The sequence below is a fragment of the Camelus ferus genome, chromosome 17 (genome assembly GCF_009834535.1).
Source record: "Camelus ferus isolate YT-003-E chromosome 17, BCGSAC_Cfer_1.0, whole genome shotgun sequence".
Lineage (NCBI taxonomy): Eukaryota > Metazoa > Chordata > Mammalia > Artiodactyla > Camelidae > Camelus > Camelus ferus.
This window is the reverse complement of record NC_045712.1, coordinates 27,638,788-27,666,787: the sequence shown is the minus strand read 5'-3', so window position 1 is coordinate 27,666,787 and position 28,000 is coordinate 27,638,788. Positions and strand designations below refer to the sequence as shown.

The window sequence follows — 28,000 nt, the reverse complement described above, 5'->3', positions numbered from 1 at the left end:
CTTCAGAACACACGAGAAACTCCAAGCATTTATTCAGTTGACATCTGAAATCTCCACACTCCTTAATGCCTCAACACAACCAGCCTGGGTGTGGCCACTGGAGCCCTGGGGTTGGAGGGGGCTGGTTCCAAGACTGAGTTGCCCCTGGAAGGCTTGTGTGGCAGAAACTGGCCACTCACATATGGATCCACGCTGGGGAACACAGGACCTTCTTCCAGCTCCAGAGAACTGAGTCAGATGTGGATGTGGTGATGCCTCCTCAGTCCGATCAAAAAATCATCGAGATGACTGGTTTGAGAAAGTGTCAGGTCTAACACTCTTTCACCGTTGATGCTGTCTCTTCTTTGCTAGATGTTCCACTAGATGTTGAGGAGCCATTATGCTCCACCTGGCAGGTCACCTGGCCATCTAATTGGGATGGTGAAACTGCCTCTTCCTGGCAGGCAGAGCACAGCCAAGCTGCAGGCGTGGATGAGGCAGGTTCTGGGAGCTCCAGGCCGGGACAATGTTGGGGCTCCAGACTTGCTGCCAGTCTCTGTCGTGTGTATCTCCACAGGGTCAGTGGATCCCAAACGGAATTGAGGAAGGGCATTGAGTAGTGTGGAAGTCAGAGGCAGGGCTAGTGTGAGACTCAGAAACAGGAGGGCCCTGGGTCGGGGTGATCATGGGGTCACCAGGATGCCCAGGGGCAGCACCAGACACAGAGGTGGGATAAAGACACCTGCTGAGTCCAGACGAGAAGCCTGACTCACTCTAGCAACGACCCAATCCTTGTAGAAACTCACTTCTGTATAAACTCCCGGATACCCTCTGCGACCACAGCCAATGCCCCAGCTTACAATCCCCACCTGGATCCATGCATCATCAATTTCACAGACCAGGGGACCCCCAGAATCTCCCTAGAGATAGAAAAAGAAACAAACACAGTGATGGAAGAGGATCAACATCAGAATAGGCTTAATGCACTGCAAGCCCTGGGGAGATGGTCATTCATGGGGCTCCCCCAGGTACCACTAAGGCTCCACCTGTCCTAGGTTCCCGTAAATATGAGATTTGAGCGCTGAAAAAATTTAACCAACGGAATTTGTGTACATCATCAAAAAACTGCGTACAAAAAACTGAACATTCTTAAAGAAAAGGTGCATACTCTGAGATACTAATAATGAATAAAGTCCTTACTTGTGTATATTGCTTGTCACTAAGAAGGGGTTATAACTTGTGACTTGTATTACTGGTATTTCATGCCTGAATCTCCCCTCCTCCCTGTCTCCCCCTCAGGCAGCCTCAGGTCCTCTCCACTGAGGGATCAGGTCAGGCCAGCCGGGCAGAGCCTTGGCAGCTTGTCCCCTTGAATCCCCTCTACTTAAAGACAGGGTGAATGGAGGCACTGCTAGATAACACAGGCCCCTCTGCCTGTGGGTGAGCAACATCTGCAAGGACAACCAAAATCAGGATCAGCAAAGGGCCCATGAACTGACCTGGCAGGAATCCTTTCCTTTGGAGCTGGAACCACAGATGGTCCCCCTCTTGACCATGTCCCTGTAACTTCCCAACTTTTCTTTGAGCATTTTGTTGCATTTCTCATAGCGAACAATGGTTTGCTCAGCCTCCTGGAGCGGGGGTGTCGGTGAATTTGGGTCTTCTGTAGAGATAATTTAGGAGTAAATTAGGTGGATCTGCTTAGTGGGACAGGACACCAGCCCCGGTACCTATTCTGCATCTCAATACAGGGTGTTCACGTACAGACACCCTCTTAGGGCAGTTGATATTGTCCCCATTAGGCACTAGAGGAAAGGAGGCTCAGAGGTGACATGGTTAAGAGGAGGTGGTAAGAATCAAAACCAAGTGTCTGTCACTCTGAGTATCATAAATAATAGTGACAAGTGCCCTGTACATCAGTGAAGTGCCTTTAGTTTAGAGCAGGATCAGACTCTCAGGCAAGTAGTGCCCCGAAGTTACCAAATCCAGCCTCTCCCCAGGGATAGGAGGCCCTATATTTCACTAAGAGGAGTTCTCTGGCTTCTTCTCAATCACAGGAAGCTCCTTATCCACCAAGGCAGGTACTTTAGTTTGCAACAGGTCAGATTAGCAGACAGATTAACACCCCTAAATTAAAATCCACCCCCAGCTTTGCTTGTCACCCAAGCCCCCAGGTCCTGACATACTAATAGAAATTTGTAACACCATCCAATCACTCCCTCTCAGCATCTCTCCACCCTCCTCCCTGTCTCTCCCTTTAGCCTGTAGGCCAGCACCAGGGCTCCAGGCACCCTGAGTTTGCTGCAGTCTTGCTTCACAGTCTCACCTCTTTCATCCAGTTTTCCCCATCCAGTTACCCAGCACTCTGTACCATCTTGGACCATGAAAGCCTTTTCAGGGAGGCACACAGGCTGGATGTTCGAGGAATAATTCACAGGGAAGGCAAGCAGAGCAAGGGCAATGTCATGTTCAGTTATTCCAACAGGATTATAATTTTTGTGGATAACGATGTCTTGGACTGGGACCTCGATTGCCTTTCTGGTGTGCATCAAACGTATGTCTCCCATCTTCACTGTGTATTCCACATGGCTGTAGAGAGATCCTGGAGGTTCTACACTCCCCTTCCACATCTTCTCGTTCTTCCCAGCCTAGTCCTATCTCCAGCACCACTCACCAGACACCTCCCCTCACTCCAAGCCACATACCTTCCTATACCCCGGGCTGCCCTATCCAGTGGTTCTCAAAGTTTGGACCCCAGATAAGCAGGATCAACATCACCTGGGAACTTGTTAGAAATGCAGATTCTCAGGTCCCACTCCTGATCTGCTGAATCAGAAACTCTGAGGGTTGGGGACAGGCAATTCTTGTTTTAACAAGCTCTGAAGGTGTTCTCATGCTCATTAAAGTCTGAGACCACTGAGCTAGCCAGATTGGTCAACCACAGTCCATTCTCCTTAACTATTTCTCCTTGCAAGTCTTTGTCCACAGAGTCTCCCAACTAGCATCTCTCCCCTCTTCTTGCCACTTGGCTTGAAGGCTAATCAGCCCAAGCTTAAAAGAAGTAGCTTTGAACCCAATTTTAGGTCTTGACTTTCCAGGCTACCAAGGGTTCTAACATCACCTACCTCTGACGGCAGCTTGAAGAACAGGGACTGTGACCCTTTCCAGATGAGGAAGAGGAAGCTCAGGAAGGGGTTGGGACTGGCTCCAGGTCACACAGCCTGACCAGGAGCCCAAGCCAGGAGCCTGGAACACTCACCCGTATATGCAGTGGGCCGCAGTCAGCACCCACCGACTGGCAATGAGGGAGCCTCCACATATGTGTTGATTATTGACCTGCAGGCTCACCTGCCAAGGCCACTTCTTCTCTCGGGCTGGCATTCCACCAACTATCCTGGCCATCCGACGGCCGCATACTAGAGCAAGTCAATGAAGGGAGGGGACTGAAAGTAAAGCCGCTGACACTGCCACCACCAGGGCCAGATAATCCTCAGAAGTCTCAGACCCTCAGACCAACAGCATGTCTGCTGTGGCACCCAAGGCAGATCTGTACTCCTTAAGACTCCTCAGAGAATGACCACAGCCTCTCAGATCTCAAGGGCAGGGCTGGGTCCACCCAGAACTCCCCAGGGAAAACCATGTCCCCCTGAGAGCCTCCTCCCCCAGGGCAGGGGCCCCTGCCCCTCAGACCAGGCCAGTTCCCTGAGGCCGGGCCGGGCCCAGAAACATCACCTGAAGGAAAGAGCTGTTTCTCTTTGCTGTCTTCTGGTGCTGGTGTATTTGGAGGGATCAGAGCCTTGTAGGAATCAGAGTCACCTAGCGTAAACCCCACTAAATCGGGGACTACCGCAGCAATACGGGATTCCAGGGCCCCCGAAGGTCCCAGAATCCCTCGAGGTGGCAGCTTCCACGGGAGCGCCCGGGGGACCTCGCGGCCGCCCTCCGGTGGGGGTGGAGAGAGTGAAGGCGGCGCCGACCTGCCCTGCGCCCCCTCCCTGCCCGCCTGGGCCTCACTGAGCCGGGGCTGAAGGAGCAAGAGCCAGACCAGGAGGCCCAAGGAGCCGCCGCCGCCGCCGGGAACGCCCGGGGACGCCATGGGCACCGCCGGCCGCCTCCGCGCTCTGCGGCGCCCCCTCGCGGCGGCGCGGCGCCTGCCCTCGGGTTGGCGGGAACGCGGGGCTCGGGGTGGAAGCTGGGTCCGCTGAGCCGGTGGGGTCATCTGAGGGTCAGCGCCCGGGCTGGGCGGGGCGGCGGAGTCGTGATTCCATGACTCTTCTCTCTTCCCGGCTCTGAGTGGACTCATTAGTAGCGTGCCTCCCACGGGCTCGGCGTCCCCTGGCCACAGAGAGTGGCCCCGAGGCCACCGCCACACGGAGGTGCATCGACAACTCCCTGCCGGGCTGGTTTAGGCCTTTCCCGGTGTTTCCCTCCCCTGTTTGTTTGCAATAAAAATTAAAATTCCTGAGTAGAAATGCTGCACTGAATATCACTAACCACTGAGTTAGAGATGATACTGATTGATGCCTTTTTAAAAATTGAGATCCACATGAAAAGAGCCATTAGTGAAATGCAAATTAAAACCACGGTGAGATTATCACTACACACGTAACAGACTGGCTAAAATTAAAAAGTAGTGACAACGCCAAATACTGACACGGAGGCAGAGATGTCGGATCACTCACACACTGTGGTAGGAATGTAAAATATTACAGCCGCTATATAAAACAATTTGGCAGTTTCTTATAAAACAAAATATGCAATTACCATATGACTCAGTAATTGTACTCCCGGGCATTTATCCCAGAGAAATATTTATGTACACACACACACACACACACACACACACACACACACAAATACCTTTACAAATGTTCACAGTGTCTAAATTCGTGATAGATAACATCTGGAAGCAACCCTGTAGTAGACAGAATAATGGCTTCCCAAAACAGTTCACGTTCTAATCCCTGGAACCTGTGAATATATTACCTTACATTGGGGGGGAAAATGATAAAATAAAAAATCTTGAGAAAAGGAGATTAGCCTAGATTACATACATAAAAGTGGCCACAATGCTTTGCAGTTTCTCCTGTCAAGAGATAAAGTCAGACTGTGATAGGAACAGGCATGTCACTTGGTCTACGTGACCTGGCAAATGCTATGGTGCTAAGAGTTTGCTGTGGTGAGTTAAAATGCTGTAAGGAGTCTCTGTTATGTCCTAATCAGAGTCACAGTATAGATTCCTACAGTTCTGGAGCCAGACCATATACTGTCTTCTGCAAAGAAACTGTATATTATTTGACAAGCAACTCCTGGCACACTACTGAATCCTAAAAAGAAACTAAGTGCCAAACCATGGGACATTAAGTGACTAAGAGACCAGCGCTTCCTATCATAAGGTGGATATTTAGCCAGACTCACCAAGTCATAAACTCAGATGGTAAAAGCAATTCATCCCTCAATGGAAGCAGTACAATTGGGACTGGATCATGGCAGGTCTTAAAGACACAATGAAGTTGCACAAAGAAAAAGCCTAGGCCCCCACGCCACTTATTTATATTGAATTGAAGCTTCTCCATCAGTTCACACCCATAACCTAATAGGGAGTATCCTATGACCAGCTGATAAAAGAAGAAAAAAAAAAACCTGGGCCTGGTTCACAGACGAGCTCAACATCTTGGTTCCAGCTGAAAATAGACTACTGTTGCACTAGAACCCCATTCAGGGGGTGGCCCTGGAAAGACAATGATGAGGGCTTCAAAGACAGGGTGCGTAATGCTTCAAGCAGGGCACCTGGTCATCACCTTGGTGTAAAAAGAGAGATGGCCTGAGTAAGAATATATATGGACTTGTGAACAGTAGTAAACAGCTTTGGTCATGGACTTAGAAAGGAAATTCAAAGACCTGAAGAAGAAGCAGCACATAAATGGACCTATGGGAGTGGAAACAAAGGATACAGCTTTTTCCATCACATGCCAATGTCCACCAATGAGCATCCGCTACAGAGAAGGCACTCAGCAACCAGGTGGATAAGACAACTCTTCCCGTAGAGGTCAGCCAACTTCTGTCCTTGTCAACATCATGCTTTGCACATTGTGCCCAGGAACACAGTAGCCACTTTGGCAGCATTGGAGGCTGTTCATTCATCCAATAAAACAACACGGGCTCCCTCTTGCCAAAGCTCATGTAGCTACTACTGCTGCTGCTTGTCCAAAAGGTCAGCATCAGAGATCAATGCCAAGGCTCTGATATGTTACATTCCCAAAGAACCACAGCTACTTGGTGGCAAGATGATTATATCTATCTCCTTCCACCCTGGAGGGTCAGCAATTCATCCCTCCTGGGATTCATACATATTCTATATGTATTATATTATATATATTATATATATGGCTAGCATTGCCTGCCTATAATGCCTTTGGTGACACCACTATCAGTGAACCAATGGAATAGCTGACTTATAATGGAATCCTGAATAACATCACCTTAGACATAGGGACCTGCTTTTTAGTAAAGAAAGTGTGAAGTAGGTACCTTATTAAAGGATCCACTAGAATTATCATAAATTTAATCACATAGAAGCTGGAAGCTTGATCAAATATTGGAATGGCTTCTGTATTTGTTTTCTCTGCTCTGTAACAAATAATCACAAACTCAGTGGCTTAAAATAACACACGTGTATTACCTCACAGTTCCTGTGGGCCAGAAGTCTAGGCCCAGCTTAGCTGGGTCTTCTGTAAGGCTACAATCAAGGTGTCAGCCAGGACTGTCCGCTGGGAGACTCGATGGGGGAAGAGTTTGCTTCCAAGCTCCATTAGCTGTTACCTGAATTTGTTTCCTGTGGCTGTAGGACTCATGGCAGCTTGCTTCTTCAAAGTTAGCAAGGAGAGGAAGACACAGAGAGTGAGTCTGCTAGCAAGACAGAGTCTTACATGCTGCAACATAATCTCAGGGGTGGCATCCCACTCTCCGAATCAATCAACCCAAATTCACCTTTAAAATGTCCTCGATGGAGAAATAAGAATTGTTAATTTTATTAAATATTGACCTTTTAGTCCACGTTTATTTAAGAGTTTGTGTAATGAAATGACAATTAAGTATGAAGCACTTCTGCTGTATACAGGAGTAGGACGTTAACTCAACTGTTTGACTTGTTAGCTGAATTAGCTGCTTTTATCATGGGATTCCATTTTTACTTAAAAAGAATGACTAATAATCAAGTCATGGTTATTTAGACTTGCATATTTGGCAGACACGTTCTCAAAAATAGAGTCTGCAAATTTTAAGAAAAACAATTGACAGTATTTGTTGCCAATGATAAATTTTAAGCTTATAGGTGAAAATTTGAATTTTGGAAAATTTATATTTGCTATCATGAGCTCAACAGCTTTCCAATACTTAAATTCTTTTCTGACAACAGTAGTGGTAGCATGAGTGAATGTGATTTTTTGATACTATGCAATGAAACATGTCAACATTTGGAAACTCTGCCTGACTAAATGAACCAATATTTTTCAGTGATTTACAAAATTATGCATGGCAAAAAGATCTATTTGAAGTGAAAGACAGACCAATGGGTTTTAATGCAATAAGTATAAAAAGTTCAAAAAGTTTTACACTCCACATTGCAAGAAACTACTACTTGTCAAGTTTTGGTGTATTAGAAAATGATTTTTTTAAATCCACAATTGCTCAAAAAGGTTATTAAAATACTCCTCCCTTTTCCAGCTGTCTGTGTGAGCCTGGGATTTTTTTCAAATACTTCAACCAGAACAATAAATTTCAGAAGAGAAGGATAACCCTTCTATTAACTCTTCTATTCAGTGTGCCTTTACTCTAGGGTCATCTCAGCCTTCATATTGAGGTGTGAGCCTTGCGGAGTCTCTACTGAGTAAACGGAGTTTTCAGTGAGGTCCCCTCTCTCTGGATGGATGAAACTGGAATGTCTCCCAGCACTGTGTGGGCTCTGCGACTTGTTCACCTTATAGTTCCCTGCAGATGTGCTTTGCCTGGCCTCCTGGAAATTTAACCTACACATGTGCAGCTCACTATTCAGCCAAAGACTAAAATGGATTGCTCTGCAGAGTTCTGGAGTTCTTTCTCTGCATATCAGCAGGGATCACTAAACTTTATCTGAAAGCGACAGATAGTAAATATTTTAGGCTTTGCTCTGCCACATAGTCTTCAAAAAACACCTCTTTAAAAAGGTGTAAATCATTCTTATCTCAGATCAGTACAAAAAGAGGCTACGTCTGGAACTGGTCCACAAACCATAGTTCACCAATCCCTGCCTGCTCTACAGTATTCTGACCTGCGAATTCCAGATACCTGGCTTTCCTGAACTCCAATCTCCTTAGCTTTGTGATATCATCATGCTCTGTTTGGGTTTCTCTCCCTGGGCCACCTGCAAATTGCCTCTGCTGAGGAAGCCCGGATAATGACAGGGTTTCTCTCACTCGTTTCCATCTCTCTCAGATCACTACCCTGTGCTGATTATTGTCCTGATGTCTGAGAAATTACTTCTTTTATTCTGTCTACTTTTCTGGTTGTGTTTAATGGGAAAACAAGTCCCCATGATATAACTTCCAGATTTTTTTTTTTTTAAATAGCAGAAAGCTTAAATTGATCTCTAGGTCTCTTGGTGTCCTAAAATTTCTACTTCATCACTCTTTTTGTTTAAAAAAAAAAAAAGCCTAATTTAAAGTCTGGAGTTAGCCCTGGTTTTGACAAATTCTTAATAAAAGCTGGTAATAGGATTGAAATCTGAATCTCCTTGGTGACTCCCTTCTCTTGCCATCTCCCCTGCTGAGAGACACCTGACTTTCTTAGAGAGGCAGTCACTTAGAAATGCAGGGAAGGAAAAAGGTTGGGGAGTCTTGGTCCTTTGCTCCTTTCTCATTACTATTCTGATTACTTAAGACACAAGTGCTTGGTAGTTTTGAGTTAAAAATTCTCTCTCTGCTTTGCAACTGGTAAATGTGCCTGAAAGGTTAAAGCAGCTTTAAAAAAAAAAAAAACTGTTTATTTTTTTTTTAAGAGGGAAAGGCAATTAAGTTTCTTTACTTATTTTTAATAGAGGTACTGGGGATTGAACCCAGGACCTCATGTGTGCTTGGTACACACTCTACCACTGAGCTGTATTCCCTGCACACCCCCAAAGCAGCTTTTAAAGCATATACTGTTGGCCCATGAGAGGTGTCTTAAAGGCTATTGAATAAACACATAGCACTTGCATCAAAGAAGTCACAAAGGACTGCTGCGTGGAGAGGGACTGTTCCCCGCCAGCATTAAAAAAGTCCCCAGTTGTTCTCCTAACTGGGAAGATTGCTTACCAGTCTAAATTGAGAGGGTATACCTCATTGTGCCTTTAAAGTGATCAAGAATTCTGATCTGACAGGAGAAACTAAATACATGCTGAGGATGTTAGAGGCAGGAAGTGTAAGAGTGTAGCACAGAGAAATGCTAACTCTTAACAATTCCAGTTTTTCAAAAAAAAAAGCAGAACAACTGGTTTTCTACAAATAGTCATGGTATATTTTCACCTTTGATTATGAGTAATTCTGTTTCAATGGATGTCTTGAATTACCTGTGTCTTTTGAAAGAGTTATGACCTTAGATGTCAATGATTCATGTGTAAATACAATCATTTTTATTTTTTAGTTTATAATGCCAATTTCAAAAATGATGGTACCATGATCGTATGATGGTATAAAAATACACTCATACCATCAGTGTATGAGCCACAATTCTGTTTTTTCCCACATGGTGGGCATAAAATTAGATCTTGTTACAGTTTTAATTTTCATTTCCTTGAAGTTGAGTGTATTTTCATATCTTTACTTACCATTTGTGCCTTCTTTCCGTAAAATGTTTGTTTATAACATCTACCCAATTTTATATTTGAACTTCTTTTAAAGAAACTTATTTACAAAACAGAAATAGACTCACAGACATAGAAAACAAACTTATGGTTACCAAACGGGAAAGTAGCGGGAAGGGATAAATTAGGAGTTTGAGATTAACATATACATGCTACTATATATAAAATAACTAAAAAAGACCTACTGTGTGGCACAGGGAACTATATTCAATATCTTGTAATAACCTATAATGGAAAAGAATCTGAAAAAGAATACATATATGTAACAATCATTTTGCTGTACACTTGAAGCTAACACAACATTGTAAATTAACTATACTTCAGTTTAAAAATGGTTAAAAAAAAAAACCTTTTTCCCCTTTCCTACCCTGCTTCCCTCACACCCATACAGGTTTCTCCTGAAAATAACGCTCTTAATAAGTTACTTGAACATGAATCCCTGTCTCAGTATTTGCTTATATGAGAATGATCCAGTGGTTGCTAGAGCAGGCTTGTACCAGCTCATAGGAACCAGATGTTAATTTTCAGGAATTTCATGAGCTGGCTGTTAAAAATTATGATGATTATTAAAAATTAAATAACAAAACTGACAATGAAAGAGATTACAAAGGTAAGAAATACTCACAATTCATCACTTCCTAACTATTTTACTGTATTTTATTATTACCTGTGCTCTTGAGGTTAAGTCTACTGTAGCTGTATGGTAGAAATGCCATACAATGGTGCACATCTCTTCCCAACTCTGCGTTCAGTAATGTCATGTTGGTAGCTTAAATCAGCCACGGTAGAAGTATTTATATCACGGAAACCTGCAAATGTTACAAATCAGGACTTTTTTTTCCCCTACAGAGCTACTTGGTAAATATCTGCAGACAGACCATTAGAATGACCTAAGATATCAGGTCATTGCATAAGACATCTATTATTATGGAAGGAGAGAAGGATAGACATTGGGGCGAACTAGAATGTTTCACATTAATCTATTTTTTTAAGCTGAGGCAAAATTTGCATACAGTGAAATACACAGATCTTAAAAGCACAATTTAGTATTTTAATAAATATATAGACTCTGTAACCACCACCTCAATCAAGATATAGAATGTTTGAAAACTCCAGAAAATGTCTTTGCGCCCCCTTCAAATCTATCATAGGCAACTGCTGATCACTTGTTTTGCCTGTTTGATCTTCATATAAACAGAATCAGAAAATTGCACTCTTTCATGTCTGGATTCTTTCACTCAACATAAGGTTTCTGAATTTCATTCATGTTCTTGTGTATAACAGCAGTTTATTCTTTTTATTGCCAAGTAGTATTTCACTGATTACCACTTCTCTGTTGACAGACATCTGAGTTGTTTCCGGACTCAAGCTATTATGAATAGAGTTGCTATGAACATTCACATACAAGTCTCTGAGCAGACACTGCTGCTGTTTTCTTCCAGTCTGTGGCTTTTATTTTCACTTTCTTAACAGTGTCTTCCAAAGAACAGAAGATTTTCATTTTGATGGGATCCAATCACTTTTTTTTCTTGAATGGTTCATGCTTTTTGTGTTCTATGCAAAGAATCTTTGCCCACTCAAGGGCCATAAAGATTTTTCTTTGAATTTTTTTATATTTAGCTCCAAAACCCATTTTGAGTTCATTTTTCTATATAATGCAAGGTAAGGACTGGGGTGCCTTTTTTTTTTTTTTTTTATAGGAATGTCTCATTGTTCCAGCATCATTTACTAAAGAGTAGTCTTTTTCCAATTTAATTATCTTGGCACCTTTGTTGAAATCAACTGGCCATATATGTATGGATCTACTTCTGGACTCTATCTTGATCCACTGATCTATATGTCTGCCCTTATGCCAATACCATACTGTCTTGATTGCTATACCTTTATACTAAGTCTTGGCATCCAGTAGTTCCTTGTTTTGGTTATTCTAGGTCCTTTCCTTTTCCATATACATTTTAGAATCAGCTAGTCAACTTCTACAACAAAGCTCAAGCTTGAAAAATATGAACAAATTTGGAAGTATAACACTACCAAATTTCAAGACTAACTATAAAGCCACAGTATCTAGAACACTGGGAAACTGGCATAAGGATATACACATAGATAAGGAACTAAATACAGTCCAGATAGATGCACATATACACTGCCAATTAATTTTTCATAAAGCACCAATGCAAATCAACGTGAAAATAAATGTATTTTCAACAAATGATACTAGGACTGGATAAACGTTAAAGATAGACAAAGCTATACCTTGATCCCTATCTCACACTGTGCCCCAAAATCTGTAAACCATAGACCTAAATGTAATAGCTAAAATTTTAAAGCTTAGAGGAGGAAAAAATTATAAGAAAAATCTTTGCAACCTCCAGTTAAAAAGTGAAAAAAGCAAGTCACAGACTTAGCACTCTAATCAGAATATATGAAGACTACTTACAAACCAGCAATTAAAAAGACAAGCATCCTGACTAAAAATGAACAAAAGAACTGAAAAGATGATTCACAAAAGAAGATATACATATGACCAATAGCACATAAAAAGGTGCTCAATATCATTAGTTACAGGGAATTGCAAATTAAAACCTCAGTGAGATACTACTTCATAGCTATTAGAATTGGGTAAATAAAAAGAACAAGTACTGCTGAGGATGTGGATCAACTGGAACTCTCATTTATTGCTAGTAGGAGTATCAAATGGTACAACTAATTTGGAAAACTCTTTGGAAATTTCTAATAAAGTTAACCATGCATCTCTTCTACTGTTACGGAAACGACAGGCCAGTCAAGAAACAAGCACCACTCGGAGGGTTGGAGTACTCAGATTTATTACGCCGGCGGGCTCAGAGGGGCTTCTGCTCCGAAGCTCTGAGCACCTCCAAGATGTGCACGTGAGGTTTTATAGGGTAAAGTACAAGCTTGGGGTATTCAGCCAATAGGCATGGAACAGCTTTAGCAGCATTATCATCACAAAAGTGGAGGCAGGGAGGCAGCAAACCAACATTCCAAAGCCAGATATGTATCTTTGAAAACCCAGCTGGCTAGCAAAAAACATGAACAGCAAACCAACACTAATTAACTTAGATTTACAATTAGTCTAGCAGAACTCAGATCAGTATTCCAATACTTAGATTTGTGAGTTATCTTGTTAGACCAGCCCGGCTTTTCCTTCACACTACAAACCAAAAGTTCCACTCCTAGGTCTGTTTCCAAAAGAGACAACAGCATATAAGCACCCAAAAAATCTTGTACTAGAATATTTATTGGCATTCCTTTTTTTAATTACTAATATTTTTAATAACTAATGTTTATTAGTTATTTGTTCTATATATATATATTTATATATTATATATATCCTTTATATATATCCTTTATATATATTATATATATAATGGCCCCAAACTGGAAACAACCCAAATGTCCATCCACAGAAGAATAATCAAACTGTGGCAAGTTCATGCAATGGGTAACTATTTAGCAATAAAAAGTAATGAACTGATGATACACATGACAACATGGATGAATCTCAAAAACAATATGTAGAATTGAATAGAGGAACCAAAGGTACAAACTTCCAGTTATAAGATAAATAAGTACTAGGGATGTAATGTACAACATGATAAATATTATTAACACTCTTGTATATTAAAGCTGTTAAAAAGATAGCAAATTGCAAGAGTTCTCACAAGGAAAAGTATTTTTTGTATTTCTTTAATTTTGTTATCTCTGAGATGATGGATGTTCACTAAATGTATTGCAATAATCATTTCATGATATATGTAAGTCAAATCATTTGCTATAAACCTTAGACAGTACTGTATGTCAATTATATCTCAATAAAACCAGAAAAAAAAAAAGACAAAAATAGTATGAGGAAAGTAAGAAGCCAGACACAAAAAATCTCTTACTGTATGGGTCCATTAACGTGATATACAATAACCTGCAAATCTAATCTGATAGTGAACAGAACAAAGGTTACGTCTGGGAGGGGATGATGGAAAGGAATAAAAGAACATCATGGATTGATGGAAATGTTCTCTATCATGATTTGGGTGATGTTAACATGGGTATACATTTGTTAAAACACAAAATTGTACACAGCAATGTGTGCGCTTCAATGTATATAAATTATTCCTCAATAAAGAAAATAATATAAAAATACATTGAGATAATACATTCATCAACATAAACTTTTAATCTTATCAATTTTTAAAATACAAATAAAGAAGGAAGCAATGGAATATAGCAAAGTAGGAATAAAGAAGAATTTCGTCTAAATAAAAAATGACTTTAAAAACTTAGAATCCTAACAATCCAGAAATACAGCTCCAGATGATACCAACTGAATTAGTTAGGATGAGGTTTTTCTTTGGATAACTGAGACTGAAGGTGATGATTAGCTTAAAAAGAAGTTTATTTCTCTTTTACATAAAGAGCTGTGATGGCAGCCCTATAAATTCCGGGGAGTCAAGTTCCTTCTGAATTTCTGTTCCATATGCATAACTTGTTCCTCATGTCCCAAGATGGCTGCTCAAGCTCCAGTCACCGTGCATACATCCCAGTTAGGAAAGAAGAGACAAAGGTTCTCCTTTTAAGAATATTCTCCAAAATCCATACCCAACATTTCTGTTTATATTTTATTGGCCAGAACTTATTGCCATACTTAGGTATGTGGGAGGGCTGGAAATGCACTCTTTATTCTGATCTGCTATATGCCTAGAAGGAAGGGAATGAAAGGTGACAGAAGATCTTTACCCCAGCCTACTTCTTTATTTACCTAAATATTCACATGCACCTTCTTCCCATATGCAAAATGCACTAATCCCCTCCTAAAAGAAGGCAACTTCAAACTTGTATGAAAGAAATCAAGGAAGAGTGGAGTGCTCTGCATCATGACAAAGAGCTAATCTGGGACCACATGGTAATGAGGGAAATAGCCAGCAGTAAGCCCCCCAACCTGTCCTCTCCCTGAGTCTCAATGCCGTTCTCCATAGCCTGGCCAAGGCAATGTGGTGCTCAAGGCTCCACATACCTAGAGGGGGAGTGGCAGAAACACGCAGAAAAAGGGGTTGAAGTTTGGACACAATGCCCTGACTGCTCTCTCCCTTCTATTCTCTCTCAATTGCTCCTTCCCAGATGCACTGGCTAGCAAACTCATCCACAAAGCTCCCTGCAGAGAAGCTAATGGCTATGAGGAACACAGCAGCAGGACCCAACTGCTAGAGCCATCTGCCAACCCACACCAGGGTAGGCAAGGGCCTCCCGTTCACTCCACAGTTTAAAAAGCACCACGAACACCTTCCTAAACTCAATGTGAGGCAAGTTCTCTTCAGAGTCCCCACGCCCCAGACTAGTGGAGATGCAGAACAGACAAGCGACTCTCCAAACATTTATTCACTTGACGTCTGAAGTCTCCGCACTCCTTAATGCCTCAACACAACTTGGAGTGAGCCTGGGTGTGGCCACCGGAGCCCTGGGGAGGGGTTTCCAAGACTGAGTTGACCCCAGAGGGCTTGTGTGGCAGAGGCTGGCCACTCACAGATGGATCCGCACTGGAGAATAGGGGACCATCTTCCAGCTCCAGAGAACTGAGTCAGATGTGGACGTGGTGATGCCTCCTCAATCCCGCTGAACAATCCCCAAGATAACTGGTTTGAGAAAGTGTCAGCTGTCTCACCGTTGATGCTGTCTCTTCTTTGCTAGATGTTCCCCTAGATGTTGAGGAGCCATCACACTCCACCTGGCAGGTCGCCTGGCCGCCTTGCCGGGATGGTTTCACTGCCTCCTCCCTGGCAGGCAGAGCACAGCCAAGCTGCAGGCGTGGATGAGGCAGGTTCTGGGAGCTCCAGGCCGGGACAATGTTGGGGCTCCAGACTTGCTGCCAGTCTCTGTCGTGTGTATCTCCACAGGGTCAGTGGATCCCAAACGGAATCAAGGAAGGGCATTGAGTAGTGTGGAGGTCAGAGGCAGGGCTAGTGTGAGACTCAGAAATAGGAGGGCCCTGGGCCGGGGTGATCATGGGGTCACCAGGATGCCCAGAGGCAGCACCAGACACAATGGTAGGATGAGGAGCACCACTGGATACAAAGAAGTAGCCTGGTTCACCACTGCGACTAGCCAGTTAGCAAAGAAGCCAGTATCTGCATAAACGCCAGGCAATAGTCTACGACCACAGCTGACACCCCAGCTCACAATCCCTACCTGGACACAGACCAGAGGGCCCCCAGAATCTCCCTGGAAAAAGAGAAAGAAACAAACCGCAGGAATGGAAGAGCACCCATATCAGAGCAGGCTGACTGCACTGCAAGGTGCTGAGAGACAGGCACCAGTGGGCCTTCCACAGGCATCTCCCAGCCCAGGTTTCTGTGACTATGAGAACTGAGAATTAGTCAATCGGAACACTTTAGCATCCTCTGAGGATATTATGACTGGTTATTTCCCAAACCACAGTGGTTGTTAAACACTGAATATCACCTCTGCACGGCAGGCCCCTAAATCCCTACACCTAGCCTCAGGCTGCTCCAGAGCTCCTGACCATCTAGCTAGCTCCCTCCATCTTCTAAGCTCCACTCTCAGACATCGCACACACACTGCACATCCTTTTCCAAACTGCTCTGCTGGCCCCCAACCAGCTCTGTCAGAAACTCAGAGTACTCAGCTCTCCCTCACCCCTTCCTCACCTGCAGTCAGTCACCAACACCTGACGACTCCGCCTCAAACACAACCCCTTCACCAGCCCCTCCGCCCCAGGTCCTGCCTGGGATCAACACCATCGCCTACATGCCTACAACACCATTGCTACATTGCCTACAAACTCCTGGCCTCCAGTCCTGCATGGACGGCACCGGGAAACACAGCACAGCATTCCAGGCCACACATATTCTGACTCCAACCCCCTTCTCTGGCCATATCTGCCCCCTCATTGCTCCAGACCCTTAACATGTCCCTAAACATGACAAGTTCCCTCCAACCTCTGAGCCACTGTACTTGCTGTTCCTCCTCCCAACTGTGTTGTTCTCTCTCTCTCCAGAATCCAAATCCTCTAAGACTGAGCTTAAATGCTCCCTGCTCAGAAAGGCAGCTTGGTGCAGAGGGGAGACTGTGGGCCCAGTTGTCCTAAATCCACTCACAGGAGGACCTGGAATTACTGTCTCTGGAGGGACCACATTGGTATGATAACATGTATGATGTGTACGTTGCAGGGTTGTGACATGATTAACTGAGCTAATGTGGGTGAATTCTCACACTGGCACAGTAAGTGCCCCAAAGAAGGAACTCAGGTACAGGAACTTACATTATTATCATTATCATCCTCAATCCCACCCACCCTGGCAGCACCCCCAGGATGTGAGGGCTGCTCCCTTTAAAGGAAGAGGCCAGACCAGCTCGGGGGAGCCATGAAAGGTTCTCCCCTGAATCTCTTTAACTAAAGGCTGAAAGGAAGAGGTGGCAAATAACCCAGGCCCTGCCACTGGGGAATGAGGAAACTTTGAGGGAATGACATCAGTGCAAAGGTGGCAAGGGACCCATCAACTTATCTGACAAGAATCCTTTCCTACATCATTATAGCCACAGATCATTCCTTCCAGTACGACATTCCTATTTGTTGGCATGACCCTCTGGACCATCTCATTACATTTTTCATAGTATACTGACGATGTATTGGTCGATCTCCTGGAGAAATTCTGAGACAAACTCTCCACCTACACGCAAAGAAACTCAGCAGTGGGTAGATCAGCACAGGTGGACAGTAACCCCCTAAGCACCTCGAATCCCCCTGGAAGAAGGGCCACTTTCCTTCCTGGCTCTCCTGTCCTCCCACGATTTTCAGGAACACTTGGCCTCAAAGAAACAAGCTCTGCCCCCTTGGAGCCCTGGGCTTCCCAGGAAAGCACCAGGTGCCCCTCAGACAGCCAAGAAGGCCACATTCTCGTAGGCTCCAGAGCAGCGCTTCCGAGTCCCCAGGCCATGGACCTCCGGACAAGCGCATCCCCCTCAGGCTCCACAGCAGAGCTGCGCTCATTCAGACCCCAGACCCTCCCAAACTCCCAGGGAACACCAGCTCCCACCCGGCGCCTCAGCCCTCCCCTCCTAAGACGAAGAGTCACCTCGGCTGAACTCCACCAAACGGGGGAATACCGGAGCCCCAGGGGATCCGGGGCCCCCCGGGGATCCTGGACCCCCTCCAGGGCTTGGCGGGCCCATACTGGGTTCCTTGTAGCCGCCTCCCGAGGTGGGTGAAGGGAGCGAGGGCATCTCCGACCTGCCCGCCTGGGCATCGCTGAGCCGGGGCTGAAGGAGCAGGAGCCAGACCAGGAGGCTGTGGGGACCGCCCTGGGACGCCACGGGCTCCAGGACGGCCTCAGCGCTCTGCGGCGCCCCCTCGCGGCTCGAGCCGAGCTGCAGTACGTGGACCCCCGGCGCCTGCGGCAGAAGCAGCGCACCCTGGCGCCGCAAGGTCTCCAGCCTGAGAGGGCAGGGTCGCGCTCTCACTCTCACTCAGATCCCCACCCCCACTGTGTCTGGCCAAAACCTTGCCCAGGACCGAGGGGCTGGGGTCTGTCCGAGGAGACTGGCCTTGCTAAGGACCTCCCAATTTAACGTCGGCTCCAAAAAACGGGTGCTTCCTGATGTCCCTGCCCTTCCTAGTGTGGTACCTGGCCTGGAGCCGGGGAGGATGGTCAGGTTATTTGTTGAGGAGCCTTAATTCTCCATAACGACCCCTCAAGTCAGGGCCTCATTCACCAGACCGAGATTTGGGGGTCGGGGGACTATGGATGAAGTGGGTTGGATAAAGGAGCCGGCTGCTATGCGATTTCAGTCACAAGGATGCCTTTAAAAAATGAGCCACCACCACAGATACCCACAGATCAATCCATTCTTAATAGTTTCATGTCCCCACTGTCTATTGGGGTAGCTCATCCTTTTGTCTTTGTTGTCTAAGTGCTTCTACCAGGTCTCTGCCTCTCTGGACTTCATCATCCAGTTGAAGTCTGGGGGAAAAAACAACAACTTTTGAATTGCACTACTTCCCACTCTTCCCCGGCCAAAAGATGACAGCCAGTTGCAGTGTTTTTCAAGGATGAAGGTGCTCCCGTCACAATTTATTTTTCAATGTCTTGATGAAGAGGTTATTCTCTAAGGCCCTCTTGGAGGCCAGAGAAGTGAAGGAGCAGGTCAGGAATCATGAATCCATCCCAATATTCTCCACTCTCTCTTTGCATTCCTTTCTCTACATTAAGCCAAGGAATGTCTGACATATCACTTCCTTTTGTGTGGTCTACCATTGACTTTAGGTTTAAAACAACCCGATAAACATGTAGAATCATTCCCACCTGCCTGAACCAGCACACTGAATTCTGAATTTCTGGTAAGTGTGTTCTTGATAAACTCGGGTCCAAGCTTTCCCAATCAGGAATCCTTAGAATCCAATCCTATATGTATACCCCCTCATTCCTTCCCCTGTAAATTAGCAAAATCTTGCAGTTCTTTTTAGAAGGAAGCTTTCTACCCCTGGGTTGTACTGTGCACCTGTCCTAGAGCATGCTAGGATCTTACTCTGTTTATTAGGTCTAGAGGCAATGAAGACTGAGGTGGTACAGGCAGAGAACTGGTATGTCCTTATAATTTAGTCACATGAAGTCATTACCGTGTCTCTAAGGTAAGAGAGGACCAGCCTTATCAGATGGGAGTAGGCACTGCTTCTACTGGCAAGAGAAGTTCAATGTGGCTGGGGATCAGTGTGCCTTAAATCTATCCAAATGTACCCCTATTTAGATTTTCAGGGTATCACTCTTTTCATGGATAAATAAAGACATTAACTGCATAGTGATAAACAAGATCCTAAATATGTTAGGATCCTAAACGGAGCTTGATGACAGATCTTCAAAATTTTCAGAGCAAGGAAAAAAAGACATTCTAGGCACAATTAGAATTTGGAACGTTAACATCTTTCATAACTGTTAGAACATACTTGTGCAGAAAACTAGTAAATATATATAAGATCTGTAAAACACTATCACTGAATCAGACCTAATTAACATTTATAGAATACTCTACCCTAGCAACAACAATATACTTTTTTCGAGTGTACACCAAGATAGAGTATGTTAGGGGTTATTAAACAAATGGTAATGAATTTAAAAGAATTAAAATTGTACAAAATATGTCTTCAGATTATAACGGTATTAAATTAGAAACCAATAATAGGCAAATATCTTGAAAATTGCCAAATGTTTGGACAGATTTTTAAACTTTGATTTTGAACTTCCAGAATGGCAGGGTGAGGAACTGGGTTGATTTGCTCTCTGGAGAAAAAGCTATTTAGCTGGTGAAAATTTGTTTTAAAAAATAACTATTTAAGTTCTCTGGAAATTGTCCTAAGGGCATACAGAAAATTGAGAAATATTTATACAAGGAAATCTACAAAATCTTAGTAAGAACCAAGAGATCTGGGCAAGAGCCTGTGGCATTTGAGCCATGACCGGCTCCTATCCCTTGTCCTTAGCTTCATATTATGGAACTCTATTCTGGGCAAGTGGCCAGGATGATAGGGACTCTCTGTGCCAGCTGTGGTTTCACCACAAGAGAAGCAGATAGCTGGTGCCTCTCATTCTCCCAAGTCCATCCACAGAAGCTCCATTCCAGCAGGCACGACCAAGAGGACTACAGCTAACTTTCCTCACTTAGCACCTACTCGTAGGGCAGAAGCTCTACCCCAGGCACAGCAGGCTAAGAGTCCTGGGTCTTCAATTGCCCCATCCCAGCTCACTCAGAGCAGAGGTTCCATGGGAGGGGCAAGTGAGATACCATCTCTCTCCTCATTGCCCACTCCTAGAACAAGAGAAGCAGGCTGCCATCCCTATCCCTAGCTTTGGTGCAACAGCACAAACATTCTGCCCAGGAGGAAAAACAGGCTGAAAGGAGGAGTGCTCTGCAACTCTGCTGGAAATAACTGAATTTATTAGGAACAGAGGGTGGAAAAATTCATACCTAATGGAGTTGTTAAGAACAATAGAGATCTTCCTGGTGAGCAATTAAGAGAGATTCAGTAGCTCTATGATACTAGCAGCAAAAAGAGGAAACAGCAGGCCAACCAGAAGTTTAACAGAGAAAACCAGTGAAAGAAGCAGCCAAGAACAGTTCTCCTGGGATCACATTCATCCCCAGCGGGCTAAAACACTGTTCACGCACTAGGCTACCAACAATAAGAGAAGGAAGTAGAGCAAATTTAAATGCATTTCCCAAACCAAACACAGATCTAACAGCAAAGGGCAGAAACCTTTGTTCAATGTTCAGTGGATTTAAGAACAACCTCTGGCCAAATACTGGCTGAACAATGAGTTTCTCTGACCCAGGGGCAACTCCTAATAAACCCAGCTTAAAAATAAAATCACACTCAACTCTAGTAAGCTGAAAGGCTGTGCACATACCCAAGGCTGTGTTTTCTCAGGAGTGAATTGGATAGGGAATTTCCAAGTTTCTAGTCCCTGGCTGAACACGTGGTGGGAAAAGTAAACTCCCTAAACTGTGAAAGCAGTCTCCAAGACACGCACACATTTCCAGTGGTAAACAGTGCAAATGACCAAAGGGGCTTACCCACAATCATTAGCCAGTGATGGCTTACACTCATCCGGGAGTTAACTGTAGAAGCCAAGCTAAAATATAAAAATAAGGGAAAAAATCTGAGCAGGGATATCAGAGGTAGTAAATTGAGGGGGAAATAGACTTCACAAAATTATCTCACCCAAGTACTAAACAAATAGACAAATGACCAAACAAACATCAAGGCCAGGGTGGGCAGGAATCAGTGTCCAGATTTGCTATATTATCTATGATGTCTGCTTTCCAATGAAAAAATTACAAGGCATGCAAAGTGATGAAATCAAATTATTTTCAAGGCAAGATAAGAAAAATTTTAAATATAGAATTCTCTTTCTTGCCTGTTTGAGCCACTACCCCCTCCGCTTTGGTATGCATTATACATCGGCATTATGTATTAACTACCCTTAGAAGACACAGAAATCCCTACTCGCCAAAAGAAAAGTAATTTCTACCTGGTGCCAGAAGGTAACACCTTAGGAGATAATACTCCTTTCTCAATCCTTTAAGGGGTCACAAAAACCCACTACTCACCTTCTTGGATTATGTAGACTGTACGTATGTGACTTTGATGTATAACCCTCTGTCTCAAAAACTTGTATAACTGTGCTTTGAACTCTAACAGACAGAACAGTCCTCAGAACTTTCTGAAAGATTGTCACCCAGGTTATAATCCTCAGGTTGGCTCAAATAACATTTTCCATTTCTTTCTTCCATTGACTATTAATTTTTCACTGACAAAAGATACAGGAAACTTTGATCAATACAAAGGAAAAGAAGCAGATAATAGAAATTGTGTTTAAGGGGCCCTATGTGTTGGACATAGTATACGAAGACTTCAAAATAGCTATTTTAAATATGTTCAAAGAAGAAAAAAAAATGTATATCTATATATGCACACACGTTTGTCCTCTCAATTGAAGCAAAAAAGTGTTTGAGAAAATTTAACACCCTTTCATGATAAAATAAAAATATAAGCAAATTAGGAATAGGAAGAGACTTCCTCAATATGATAAAGGCCATCTGTGAAAAAACCATAGTGAACATCATACTTAATGGCAGAAAACTAAAAGCTTTTCCCTAAGATCAGGAACAAGACAAGGATGCCCACTTTCAACACTTCCATTCAACACAGTATTGAAAGTTCTAGTCAGTGCAATTAGAAAAAACTAGTCAGTGTAATTAGTGCAAGAAAAAGACGCAAAGGCACTCAAATCGGAAAGAAAAAAGTAAAATATCTCTGTTCAGAGATAACATAATCTTATTTACAGACAACCCTAAAGATTAAAAAAAATAGGCTCTTAAGAGATAATAAATGAATTCAGAAAAGTTGCAGGATACAAAATAAACATGCAAATATCTGTTGCATTTCTATAGACTAAGAGTGAACAATCAAAAAGGAAATTAAGAAAATGATCTAATTTACAATAGCATCAAAAAGAATAAAATACTTGGGAAGGAATTTAACTAGTGAGGTGAAAGATCTGTATACTGAAAACTACAAAATATTGCTTAAGGAAATTAAAGAAGACTTAGGTAGGCGGGGAAGGTATAGCTCAGCGGTAGAATATAAAACTCTTAAAAGAAAACAGGAGAATATCTTCATGACATTGGATTTGGTGGTGATTTCTTGGATATGACTCCAAAAGCACAGACAGCAACACACAAAAAAATAGACAAACTGGACTTTATCAAAATTAATAACTTTTGTGCTGCAAGGAATACTATCTTTGTGAAAGATAATGCGCAAAATGGGAGAATGTTTACAAATCATATTATCTGATACAGAATTAATATTCAGAGTATATAAAGAACCCATATAACTCAACAACAACAACAAAAAAAACAAACAACTCAACTTAAAAATGGACAAAGAAATTGAATAGACATTTCTCCAAAGAAGATACACAAATAGCCAGCAAGCATATGAAAAGATACCTGTCACTAATCATTAGAGAAATACAAATCAAAACTACAATAAAAGACCACTTCACACCCATTATAAATATAAAATAAACAAAACAAATAAACAAACCAAAATCAACAATACAGAAAATAACAAGTGTTAGTAAGTATATGAAGAAATTGAAACCCTGTGCATTGCTAGTGGGAATTTAAAGTGGTGCAGCTACTGTGGAAAGCAATATGGCAATTCCTCAAGAAGTTAAACACATAATAAGCTATAATGGAAAAGAGACTGAAAAATATATATGTGTGTGTGTGTACGTATAACCGAATCGTTTTGCTGTACACCTGAAGCTAACATTGTAAATCAACTACAGTTCAATAACGTAAAATTTTTAAAAGGAAGTTAAACATAGAATAACCATATGATTCAGAAATTCTACTTGGAGGTATGCACCCAGAAGAATTGAAAGCAGGGACAGAAATGGACATTTGTACACTCATGTTCTTATCCCCCAAACCTGTGAGTATGTTACCTTACATGGTGAAAGGAATTTTGCAGATGTAATTAAGAACTTTGGGTGAGGATATTATCCTGGATTATCTGAACGAGGCCAATCTAATCACATGAATCCTTAAAAGCAGAGAACTTTTCTTCGTTGTAGTCAGAGGGAGATGTGACTATGGAAGAAGTATCAGAGATGCCACATTGCTGGCTTTGAGGATGAAGTAAGTGGGGCCGCAAGTCAAGGAGTGCAGGTGCCCCGTGGAAGCTGGACAAAGCAAGGAAACAGATTCTTCTCTAGGCCTCCAGAAGGAATGGGCCCTGCTGACATCCTGATTTTAGCCATGTCTCATTTCAGACTTCCAGAAGGCATACAATGAAGTGAAAAATGCAAAATGAAGAACAATGTATGATTCCACTTGGGTAGCAGCAGAAAGCTCATGCCATATTCATAGCTGTGTATCTGCATGTGGAGATTCATAAATTACTTATTAATATAATAGAGAAATATTACATTAATAGAGTAATTAATTTAACATTATTATTAACATTTACTTTATTCTAATTAACATAATATAAAATAAAATAAAATAAAATAAAACAAGACGTCTTAAGGTGGCTGGTGCCCCAGCAAAGATCTGTCTTCTCATAACTACCCGTCTCCATTGGATGCCCACAGGTCTCTGAGAAGTGTGACACGTGAAACCGCCCCACTGCCCAAATGTAGAGATATTCACCATTATGCCATCCGAGGTCATAACTGTTGGGTCAGGAATAGCAGGCCACCCAGTGCCAGCTGGTGAGATCCAGGAAAGGTTTACCAGGACCTCAGGAGAAGATGCCTCCTCATTCTTCTCAAGAAGCTTCTAATAGCAACTCCCACCCCATCCCCCTAAGAGTAAATAGAAACAGGTGGGCTCACTGGGCTGGTGCAGACCCCACTGCCAGCCCACAGGAGCCAATCTCTGATGTTACTGATCCTGAGGCTGGCAGAGCACAGAGAAGGAGAGAAACAGAGGCACTGGGTGCACCCATTAAAGCCACCTGACCTCTGCACTCTTGAGGGACAGCTATCCCCGAGTCTTCCTCACACTCAGAACCATTTGACAGCCACATTCTGTTCCTTGGCACAGAGCATCTTCTGATCGGCACAGACATTCATTTGACTTCCCCTTCTGGAGTCTGTGTATGATCCTCCCAGTCCTCACATCCACATCGAGTCTCAGGCAGGGAACCAAGTCTCTATCCCCTACCCCAGGAAGGCCAGCAAAGGTGCACGATGGAGACACTTTTGAAAACTTACACTCTCATTTTTATGGGGGAGGGGCTGAGAAGAAGCGAGGGGAGGGGAGGGAAGGAGGAAGGAAAAAGGGAACTGGAAGGGAGGAGTGGAGAAGGGAGGAGAGAGGAGGAGGGAAGGGGAGAGGAAGAAGAAGAGGGGAGAGTAGGAAGGCAAGAAGAAAGAGTGGATGGAGGGAAAGAAAGGAAGAGCCGAACTATATGTAGGCAAGATTAAAATGCATCATTTGTGGATGATAAAAAGTGCCTTCTAAAACAAATCCAAACCAACTGAAAAACTAATAAAACTATAAGAGAATAAAACTAAGAGGGCCAGGAGAAAAGATTAATGTACAAAATCAATAACTTTCTATCCCACAGCAATAATAAATTAGAAAATATAATTTTAAAAGATATTCCATTAGAGACAGCCACACACATTTTTAAAAATACCTAGGAATTGGCACAAGGTCTTGCACAATCTGCCCAAGTTCCTCCTACCCTCTTACTCTTTCTTATCACTCTCCTCCTCACTCACAGGGCTCCAAACCTACTGGCCTCCTTGATGTGCCTCACTAGCTCCTGCCTCCAGGCCTTTGCACTGGCTGTTCCCTCTGCCCCCAGATATCCACACAGCTCATTTCCTCACCTCCTGGGTAGAGACCAGGACCAGTAAACATTTTCTTAGGCTTTGTGGGCCAAGAGACAAAACTGAGAATATTATGCGGGTGTTTATATGTAAGAGAAAATGAATTTCCACAAAATGTTTACTGATGAAACTCAAAATATAATGAGAAGACCTGAGTCCTGTTTTTTGCTTTTGGTTTTGGTTTTCAGTAATACAGGTCTACTAAGAAGAATGGAATTCTTTTATGGGGATAGCATCAAAGTTAGTGTTCCTTACCTTGGAATTGATTGCAAATTCTCTTCTGTAAAAACTGTTCTCAGCTAAGAAAGAGGGGGCGAGCCAGATTTGGTCTGTATTCAAATGTCACCTCCTCAGTGAGGCTCTCCCAGAACACCCTCTCAAAAAGTGTGCCCACCTGCTCTGTGTTCTTGATCCCCCATACCCTCTAATTTCCTCTGTAGCACTTCTCACAATCTGACATACCAAATATTTTATTCATGTATATAGTAGCTCTCTTCCCCTTCCGTATGTAAATGTTTTGTGGGCAGGGTTTTTTATCTGTCTTGTCACTGCTGGATTCTCAGCATCTGGAACATGTCTGGCACATACTAGGTACTCGGTAAACATCTGTTGAATGAATGAATGAATAGAATCTTAGGGAAAAGAGGTTGCGTTAATTCCTGTAAGTGTGCAGAGCATTGCCTGGCACATATCGTGCTCAGAAAGTGTGAGTCACTGCTACTGTTGTTCCTTTTAGGGGGGAACCCCCCCAGCATTTGGAAAGTGCAGGTCGCAGAGCAGGCAACATCTTCCAGCCACCAGACATGTCCATTGCCCACTGCCTTTACTCCTGTCTCCCGGCTTCCCCTGTGGCTCCTGGCCTCCGTCCTTCCAACGCACCCTGTGTACCCCTCTGGTTCTCTTTTTCCCTCAGATACAGATAGGGCTTCAGAACCAGTTCCCAAGGCTCCTCATGGTGTCTTGAGCAGAGTCCTTACTACCAGAGATGCCTTGGACCTGACTGCCTGGTTCTACTCTCTATTCTGTCTCCACCCCGCCCCCCACCAACTCCACCCTTTCATTGCCTAAGGATTCTAGCCCACCTTGTCTCACCCTGACTAACTGCACCTCACTCAGCACCCTCTCCTCTGGAAAGTCTTTCCTGACACCCTCCCCCAACTCTGGGTGTCCCAAGCCCCCTATGCTAACCCTTCACGGAACACTATCATTCTGCCAGGACATCTGTGCTGCCCCCCTCTCCCCAGAGGCCCTTCCCCTAACTCCCCAACTCTGCCCCAGGAAGCCTAGGACCTGATCCCTGGCCCCTAAGCTCCCGAGAGTCCCCTTCTCCTATCTTCTAGAAATTACTTGTTCCTGGGGTCCCTCTACTCTCCCTAGCTGGTCCCCTCTCTAATCCCACAATAGCCCCATCCTAACAGTGGAGGAAATGAGAGGTGAGAGGTTAAGCAGTTTGCCAGGACCACACAAGGAGGCAGAAGGAAGGCGGGACCCTGGGCAGGGCTGAGGAGGAGGGGCGTTGGCCGTTCTGGCCCGGGGTACACAACACTGTAGACAGACAGAGGGACAGATTTTTGCATGAGCCAGCAACTGAGCTGGAACTGGAAACCAGAGCCCCCCTTCTCTGCCCGACATCTCCGCAAGGCCAGGCGTCAGGGGCTCACACAGAGTCGGCTCCCGCCCCCTGGCCCATGGCCAGCCGTCATCCCCGTGAGGTCAGCCACGGGCCCGCGATTTCGGGGAAATACCAGCTCCTTATTAAAAACAGGTGGTGGTCAGGCCCCTGCTGCTTTCCCAGTAGAAACTAGGGTGTTTGTTCCAAGAGGAACAAGAGTGGGCAGGGCCTAGTCAGGGCCGGGGCGGCGTCCTGAGCTGCATACCTGGTGGACAGTCCTGGAATTCCGGGGAACTGGGGTGTGGTGGGGGTAGGGGTGGGACCCCGAGGTTTTGGCGAGGGCAGAAGGTGGAAGGGCCGCCACCCAGCACGTGGACGCTGAACCGCCCGGGGGGTCGTGGGCTGGGTCCTGGAAACCGCGAAGGGAAGGCGGAACAGCCTTCGCAGCAAATCGCAGCGGGTACAGAACTCGGAGAGCAGAAAGGGCCCGAGGGAAAGCGGGAGGGCGAGCTAAGCCCCGCCCCTTCCGGGGGCGGCCCCCACCGCCGTCCCGCGGCCGGGAGCCGCCAGCCGGCCCGCCGGGCCCGCCGGGAGCCG

The 28,000-nt window shown here is 44.2% G+C and overlaps 1 protein-coding gene across 2 annotated transcripts; it reads right to left on the bottom strand.

Annotated features, from left to right (window-relative positions):
- Position 1: 1 nt before the first annotated feature.
- PRSS42P lies at positions 2 to 28,000 on the bottom strand. 2 transcript variants are annotated; one of them, XM_032458667.1, is made up of 7 exons: positions 27,669 to 28,000; positions 10,524 to 10,665; positions 3,712 to 6,845; positions 3,239 to 3,395; positions 2,306 to 2,568; positions 1,479 to 1,642; positions 2 to 899 (listed from the first exon to the last, which is right to left on the bottom strand). In XM_032458667.1, exons 3-7 carry the CDS (start codon positions 4,280 to 4,282, stop codon positions 663 to 665), a joined length of 1,392 nt encoding a protein of 463 aa, XP_032314558.1. In that variant the 5' UTR covers positions 4,283 to 6,845; positions 10,524 to 10,665; positions 27,669 to 28,000; the 3' UTR covers positions 2 to 662. The 2 variants fall into 2 exon arrangements, with proteins under 2 accessions (XP_032314558.1, XP_032314557.1); XM_032458666.1 differs by lacking the exons at positions 10,524 to 10,665; positions 27,669 to 28,000 and having other exon boundaries at positions 3,712 to 7,515.

What these genes read in the sequence shown, in the direction of transcription:
- PRSS42P (XM_032458667.1), bottom strand. Translation starts at nt 4,282, where the DNA reads ATGAGTCCACTCAGAGCCGGGAAGAGAGAAGAGTCATGGAATCACGAC. An exon ending in GCGGCCCACTGCATATACGG is followed by an intron (nt 2,569 to 3,238) that starts GTGAGTGTTCCA and finishes ATCTCTCTACAG; the next exon opens with CCATGTGGAATACACAGTGA. An exon ending in AAGGAAAGGATTCCTGCCAG is followed by an intron (nt 900 to 1,478) that starts GTCAGTTCATGG and finishes TTCTATCTCTAG; the next exon opens with GGAGATTCTGGGGGTCCCCT.